An 8,508-nucleotide genomic window follows, 5' to 3' on the forward strand; every position below is an offset into this window, starting at 1 on the left:
AAGAAAAGAAGAAAAGACCAAGAAAAATGATCTTTTCATGTTTGTGTTTATGCTTAGCTGAATTAAGAGCTTTTCCCATTCATTTTCTCTTACATTGCCGCAATTGTTGGTCACTGTTTTTTTTTCTTTTCTTTTTTTTCTTTTTTTTTTTTGGGTAATATTGTTGGTCACTGTTAAGTACTTGGACTCTTGCCTTCCTATCTACAGTTCCATCTAGGAATTGGGTTTGTCTTGTTTGGTTGTGGCTGTGGGGTAACTAGCAGCAACAGTAGAAGTCAGAAAGCACAATGATGCTTTCATTTTCGTGTGGTTCCATGGGAACTCGTCCTTCAAGAATCTTATGGAACAGCTGGTCCTACTGTTTTAAAATGGTGGACCATCAACATCACCATCTTGCTTGGTTTCATCAATTTTCTTACCTTACCTAATTACCTTCACAAGGTTACCATTATTTCACATGCATGTATGTGGATTGTAGAAAACTTCGTTGCCTTTGAGATCCTAATCACATTATGTGCTTTTCATTCATGTAACTGACTCAGAACTCAGAAGAACATGAACTTGGGATGCTGTAGCAAGCTATCCCATTTCTACAAGAAACCTTCCACAGTTTCAAATGGGATCCAACTATTAGCTCTTCTTCTAACAGTGACACATCTAAGTTTCACATCATGTGACAATCTCCCATGCATGATGTAGCTACATGTCTGTCAATTTGACTTGTTTTTCACATGTAACCCAATGATGTTAGAATTTCAATTCAAATTTTGATTCAAAGATTAATATAGTAATCAAAATGCTATTCAACTGATCTAGGGCCAAAAAAGAGCTTCTGTGGTACATACAAAACTAGAAGTCTAGAACATCATTAGGAGAAAGAGGAAAGATTGAAATGAATTGAAAGCAATCACTCAGTCCATGGAGAGCCCTTGCAAGCAATACTCATTACAACATTAGATTGGAGAAGTTAAAATTTCTGGATTTGTGGAAGTTGAAGATTTTCTGATGGTACCAATATGATGTTCTGTCATGTTACCATCTGGGCTATTTTTTTACGGAGTTCGGTGACTGGAAAAGCAGAGCAGGTACTGTCGTTCCCCCATTATACAAGCTTCATAACTTACTAATTTATCTCATTTTATATATTATTTGGCATGATCCTTAGATTCAATGTAACAATGATAACCCTCTCTTATCTTGCTCTCGTTATCCATCTCATGGGAACTCCTTCGACAGTGACATAGCCGATGACCCACTCTCAGGAACCTGCACAGAACCCATTTGTAGAATGACCACCAAACAATTCTGAAGACCCCCTACTGAACTGGGAAATCGTAGAGATTCGAAATATCTTGGAGATTTGGACCCATCAGGTGTAAGACAAGAAGTTGGCGATTCTTGAACTTCTCGTGATTATTGGAAATCAAACTATTTACTTTAACGTGAGAAGAAAACATAGTTTTAAGCTTGCCTAATTTTACCTATTAAAGGGAAGGCATATGACCCTCACATATCAAATCATCCCCTCAAAAGCCCCATGGCTTCGCCACCATGACTTTCCCGTCAGCATGTCTGTCTCAGAGACTCAGCATGTACAGACTAAGAACAATTTGATTAAAGTGAAAACAAGAGAGCGATGGAAAGGTTTGTTGCATCAATCTGAATTAACTTAACTATCCCAATTTTACATTTTTCAAGGAAAAAGGAAATTACCCACTACATCAAATCACCCACTTTTTTTTTTTTTTTTTCGTAACCACATCAAATCACCCACTTAAGAGCCCAAACGTTCCAGTCAATATGTCTAGTTCAGATGTGCTTTTAGCATACATACATGCGTGCATGCACCTTCTAGTGGGTATAGCTAGTACAGTTAGGATAAGGATGCCATTGTAGACTTGCTGTACTATAGCCATGCTACAGCATGCCAGCGGTCTACTTGGTTCTACAGGAAGGTTCAGACACCAGATAAGTTTTTTTGGTCAAATGACACCGGAGAAGTTGATATAACTCAAATGGGTCCAGCCCTGTTTTTGGGCTTTCCTGTCTTGCATTTCAATCAATTTTGCTGGCTAAATTTTGATTATGCCATTTCCATAAGTAGTCAAATTTCAAAGTTGTTGACCAGAAGTATTGCTCAACCCTTTTCAGTAAATATGGTACATTCCTATTGCGCTGTAAGCCTGTAATGTCATTAATGAGGCGTTGGCAATGGATTGAACCCATTGGCTGAGAAACTGGAAGAACTTTTAATGGATGACTTGGTTATGAGTGTAGCTGCAGGGTAAACATCCTCACCTGAAATTAAGCAATCTCCTTTAGGCTTTAAGACCCCACAGAACGTCTGGATTTTTGAGCTCTTCGTGTAAGGATTCAAGAACAGAGCTCCTACTAAAGTGAAAATATAAAAATTTGATTATTGAAATTTAATGTGGACTGCCAGACACAGATGATCATTACAGCGTTGATTTTGGTGAAGGCCGTTCAGCAACAGCCAACAGACGATCATGCTGTAGGCGGATGAAGCAAAAGAACAAAATGGATAGAGAACAAAAGAACTAGTGGAACTGTGGTGGCAGGATTTTGGTGAAGGACTTGCTGCTTCCAGAAAACAAGAAATATGGACTTGGAACTTAGACACCCAGAAGAAAATGAACTTTTTTTTTTTTTTTTTGGTACGAAGAAGAAAATGAACTGAAAACAAGAAATTGGCACCATCTGGAGACAAAATAAAGGACAAAGAAAGAAATAAGAGGAGGGAAAGGTTTGTCGGGTTCTCTAACTGACCTGGGATTAAATACTCATGTGAGCAGATATCATATATAACGAAGAATTAATGATGATTATATCACTCTTTAATAACAAGGGCTTTGTCGCTGGGTCTCCTTCAAGCTCCAGGTGGTTAATTGGTGTCCAGGTTAGAGCATCTCAAGTAAGAGGATTGATGTGGATGGAAAGAGCTTATGTTACTATATTTACTTATACTGGCAGGAGTAGTTCTGTCAATGTGCTGAACACTAATATCCTGCCTCGAAAAGAAATGAAATGCGTTTTGGCCTGTACAGACCCAAGCTAGCAGAGAGTCCAGTAGTGTTTTTTATGTCAAGGAGGAGAGAGACAGCTTCAACACAGAGACAGTTTCCAGCACCACACGCGTGAAAGATGGTGACACCACACGTGTGAGTGATGTGGAATTGTAAAGCAAAGAACAGATTGATACCCATAGAAAAAGAAAGGTGTCTTGCCCTCCTGTGAAGAAGGCCCAAGCACATCAAATGGCTTGAACAATTACTCCTCCATTTCCCATCTCCTCCTCCAATGAGCTTGTTTGCAGATATCAGTTTTTCTCTCCCACTCTAAGGGCTCTGATTCCAACGAGGGGTTTGGAGATAATAATGCTGCCATGGAAGACAGCTACAACAACCACAACTACTTAAATGAGGGGCACCCAAATGTGAATTCAGCAAATGGGAAAGAAGTAGATACTGGGCAGTCAAAACTTTGTGCCAGAGGGCACTGGAGACCTGCAGAAGACACTAAACTGAAGGAACTTGTTGCTCTTTATGGCCCTCAGAACTGGAACCTGATTGCAGAGAAGTTGGAAGGAAGGTCAGGTAAGAAATGGGAGGAAAAATAAAAATAGAATACTAAAGTTCTTCACCCAAATGAACCAACACACATGCTTGTTTTTATGGTTTGGGCTTTTACTTTGCAGGTAAGAGCTGCAGATTGAGATGGTTCAACCAGTTGGACCCAAGGATCAACAGAAGAGCTTTCAGTGAAGAAGAAGAGGAGAGGCTAATGGCTGCTCATAGATTCTATGGGAATAAATGGGCCATGATTGCTAAACTGTTTCCTGGTAGGACTGATAATGCAGTGAAGAACCATTGGCATGTTATAATGGCAAGGAAATACAGAGAGCAGTCCAGTGCATATAAGAGGAAGTTGAGCCAAACTTTTAATAGAAGCTTGGAGGAAAGCTCTAGCTTTTACTGCACTGATCCTTCAACCTTCACCAACTCAGCTTCTCTCCCATTTTCTGTTCTCATCGGTGATGGTGTTGGTATCTCAAATGGTATACCCAATCTGACCAGTGGTTTAGATTATTCAGTTCCAACGGGTAGGAATGTCTTTCATGATGGTTACTCCAACAGCAATAATCTCCTTCAAAGTGGGTTTTCTGCAGAGCAGCTCCCTTTTGATTTCTTCTCCGGTATGATTTTTAGCAGTAACAATGTTTACTTTAGTCTGTTAGCTTCTGTGCATTTGCCTTTCTGTGCTGTTCTGATCTCATTGTTCATGTCACTCAACTTTTTTCTTCTTTTCCTCCTAAATTCCTGCTCTCCTCTCCTTCAATGTTGGCACAAATTCAACTAGCATGATTATATTAACATGTATCAGAAATACCATTTTTACAGCACTAGAATGCATCTCGCCTGGAATCCTAAAATCTTTACTATAAAAAGAATCAAATTTATCATGCCTTCAACTCTGAAACACTTGTTGGAGACACGGGTAATTCCATGTTTCTTTTATGCATCAAGGATATCTTCATCTGTCTGGGTGTTCTGCAGGTCCAATGAACTGCAACATGCCTGGCTCTATAGGCCAGAACAGGCAATGGGACATGCCAAGTAACGAATCCAGCTTCCATGGTTTCTGCTATACCAACCCTTCAGAGATGATGGCAATGCAACAGTCAAGCCACCAAAACCCTTGTTTTGTCTCGGGTTCCACAACATCAGCATCTCAAGCCTCAGTTGCTGAAGCATCATCAGATTCTGGAATTGGTAACAATGCAACCAGCCAATTTGAGGGCAGCATTGCACCACCCCCACCAGCTTTCATAGACTTTCTTGGGGTTGGAGCCACTTGAAAAAGCGGTATTGGTGATTTCTGGGATTTCTGAATTCTGGAGCTAAAAGCAATCCCGGTTTCAAACTGAACAGTATGAAGAGAAACTGAGTTGTCACTACCCAGAGTGGTTAAAAAGGGAACTAATGCTATTACAGTTTTAGTGGACATTGCACAGATGATCATAAATAATCTTGATGAAGTCATCTCCCCATGTGATAAAACCCCTTCCTTCAAGGATGAAATGGCACATAATGAAGTTAGATATCCAGTAGAACACTGTACAAGCACACCGTTATGTTGAAAGGGGGTTAAAATCCTCTGTACAACTTGTTTATCTTGAGGTACTTTGCAATTTCAGGCTTTGAGAGTTAGGCACTATAAAGATGTTCTATTCAGAGATGTGAGCTCAATTGGTCTGGTTTTCTTTTTTCCTATCTTCTCTCTTTTTTTTTTTGGGTAGATTTTTTCCTTTCTTCTCATGATCAACAAATTGGATGTCTCATCTTCTATTTGTCACGCTCTTCTTTCCAAAGTCCATGCTTTAATTGTGTATGGAACTAAAAACTGGACCTATATGGAATCGGTTCAAGTAGCGATGGAGCAACACATATTGAGCTCCTCCAAGCCCAACAGCCACTGTGACAAAATCACAAAATCACTGCCCTACTCGGCCACAAAGGCTGGGAATATGGATCCAGATCCTATCTGGCTTGCATTGCCCTCAATCTTGTCCGTCCAACCGTTGAATGGGTGACACGTGAATTGGTTTAATTGCAACAGTTGGATGGAGAGAAATCCCACCTTGTGAAATGGACTAATTTCATTTCAGCCATTCCATTTGAGATTGCTTAAGGGCCTGTTTGGTTACATGAGTCTGGAGATTTCAAATTTATGGAATTATAATTTATAAAATTAAATGTTTGGTTGTGGAATGAAATCTGTAGATTCATCTTAATAAATTATTTGATCGATGTGATTTTTGTGAATGTGTAAATGTATAGTTTTTTTGAAATCTCTGGATTTCACCCTTTACCCATAAATCTACAGATTCACGTTTTTAGTGTAAAAATGTGAATCTTTAGATTTAATGAATCTAGAGATTTTTACAACCAAATAGGTATAATTCTCAGATTAATGAATCCAGAGATTTGAAATCTCTGGATTCATGTAACCAAACAGGCCCTAAAAAAGTGCATGTGTTGCCCATCCGATGGTCGGATAAACAGGACGGAGGGCAATGCGAGATAGAGTGGTTCCAGATTTCAGAATATTGTGCAAGGTTGCTATCCACCCCTTCATTGAAGCTTAACATCAAAAGGCCTCATGGGATGTTGATCACCATCATCAAAGGTAGTTCGGAGGGTTCTTCAAAGCTAATGGAATCCGATTGCTTTATATTAGAACAAATACCAAGAAATCACAAATTAAAAATGAAATAAAAAAAAAAAAATACATAAATTTAACATAGTCCATACACTAATGAAGTGTTTTACATCCACGAGCGGAAATGAATAAGTTTCCACCACATAGAAGAAGAACATAATAAAGATAATGAATAAGTTTCCACTACATAGAAGAAGAACATAATAAAGATTTTTCAAACAATCGTTAGATTGATGTTGTAAAAATTCTTAGCCAAAATCGTAAGGCAAAAATCCCAGAATATTTCATTGACCTAGTAAGCGTGTGTATATATATATATATACTCAGCATAAACAAAGATTAGGGATGGAATCTCTGCTTCCATCACAGATTTTTATAATTGGATCATTTGAGTTGTCCACAGAAATATGTTAGGGATACAAAAACCAGGTCACAATACAACACTTCAAACATCTGATCATGGCTTTAGGGAGATCAAATTTTGTCGTGCTACTTCTATACAAGGGAGGCCCTCTTGGTAAACTAAGGAGCAGTCAATGGATCCTGAGAAAGTCCAAAGTTCTGAGTTTAACTTCTCGTACCTTAACCATGTTCGCTATTCTTCATTGCTTTTGGAGTTTTTTATTCAGCCCCAGTATCATCTGATCCATGAAATTGTGGGTTAGTCAGGGCTTGGGTGCAAAAGAAAAAGAAAGAGCAAAAGGGAAAGCCTGTTCCTGTAAGTATAATTTCATGACAATACTATAAATAAATGTAGAATTCATTGATTTGTTCACATTCTTATTAGCTTCATTGCCTATAATGGGAATGGAGGAAAGAAGGAACCCAACAAATATCTGTTTCGGACCTAAAAGTTTTGAAACTATACAAATGAAAAAATCAATTCAAGAAAAACTGATCTCAATGAATTTTACAAATTCAGGGAAGTCGATTCTTCCATCTCCATTGATGTCGAATGCCCCAATCATCTTCTTGCAATCCCTCGATTCTGATCCTTCTAATAAGCCCAGGGCGTCGAGAACTCTCTGTAACTCCTCTGCATCTATGAACCCATCTCTGTTCTCATCAAACACCTCAAAAGCTTCCTTCACCTCCTCCGAAGTTGGTCCCTTCTCCTCAAACAGGTGCATAACCTCTTCCAAACCCAGTTTCTCCTGAAGCTTCTCACCATCTGGGTCACAAGAGATGCCCAACTTCTCCATCACCATCTCCACCTCTCCTCTGCGGAGCTTTCCATCATCTAGCTTCTCTTCTTGCTTGTTCAAATTCAAACGTTCAGGATTTGGGTTTTTCTTCTCACACTCAGCGTTGGTGTTTTCACCACAAAGCCACTTGTGAATACTGATTGCCCAATCGAGAAGTTGGAAAAAGATGAGGAACCGAACAAGTGCAACAAAATAGAAAGGACAGAGAGGGTTTGTAATCGTTTTGTTTTCCATTTTCAAGGAGATAATGAGTTGCAGAGACAAAATTATCGGAGGAAGAAAGCATAGAAAAGAGGATTACAAAGGTTGATTGTTGATTGAGTTTTGAATGGAGATGGCTGGAATTATATACTTAGGATGGATGCGTGTTGAAAGCATCAAAGCAGAGTGATTCAAACTTTAAAGGAAGGTGCCTAGCTGATGCGATTGTCTTTGTTTAATGGTGGAATCAAGGTGAAAACTTGGACCAGAAAAGATCAAAACGTGAAAAAGAATTCAGGAAAAGGTAGAGTCAAGCCCAGTTGCTGATTTTCTTGGTAAAGATAGAGATATATTAATAAAAAGGAGTTCTCAATGTGTGTTCGAGGAAATGCTCAAACGTGAGGGACTCGTGTCGTTTCCTTGGACGAGTCAAAGTCTTTATGAAATTGAATTAGTGCTTTCCTGAGCACAAGAGGAAGGTCTCTCGAAATTACTCCCCTGTCTTGATGTGATGCTCCAATTGCTAGGTTTGAAATCAAAATTGTCTGATCTTAAAAATTTATCAGATCCTTTGTGATGCCAATAAATTAGTAGATTTCTAGGAAAGTCCTATCATCACGAGTGTCATAGTACTGTTGGATATTCCATTCTCTACATGTTTACTTGAAATGCGTTTGGATAATATTCTTTTTCGATAAGGTATGTCTTCAACCAATCCTAGAGCTCGCCAATTAGTTAATTATAGACATATTTGAGTTAATGATTGTATAGGAGATATAACAAGTTATAGTTTGTTCCGAGGGGATGTAATACTGTTGCTCATTCTCTAGTTGGGAAGGCAGTTACCTTAACAGAGAGGACT

General features: G+C 38.8%; 1 protein-coding gene and 1 pseudogene across 1 annotated transcript; one reads left to right on the forward strand and one right to left on the reverse strand.

Moving 5' to 3' along the window:
* The first annotated feature begins 3,278 nt into the window (after nucleotides 1-3,278).
* LOC149006692 (uncharacterized) lies at nucleotides 3,279-4,377 on the forward strand. The gene is made up of 2 exons (XM_089165512.1): nucleotides 3,279-3,614; nucleotides 3,716-4,377. The coding sequence occupies exons 1-2, from the start codon at nucleotides 3,404-3,406 to the stop codon at nucleotides 4,375-4,377; spliced, it is 873 nt and encodes a 290-aa protein (XP_089021638.1). The 5' UTR covers nucleotides 3,279-3,403.
* A 2,289-nt stretch (nucleotides 4,378-6,666) lies between these two features.
* On the reverse strand, nucleotides 6,667-7,853 carry LOC149006693 (putative calcium-binding protein CML46 pseudogene; annotated as a pseudogene).
* Nucleotides 7,854-8,508: the final 655 nt, after the last annotated feature.

This window comes from Hakea prostrata, chromosome 8 (genome assembly GCF_041222555.1).
Source record: "Hakea prostrata isolate BN-2017 chromosome 8, UWA_Hpros_2, whole genome shotgun sequence".
In the NCBI taxonomy this organism is placed as follows: Eukaryota; Viridiplantae; Streptophyta; class Magnoliopsida; order Proteales; family Proteaceae; genus Hakea; species Hakea prostrata.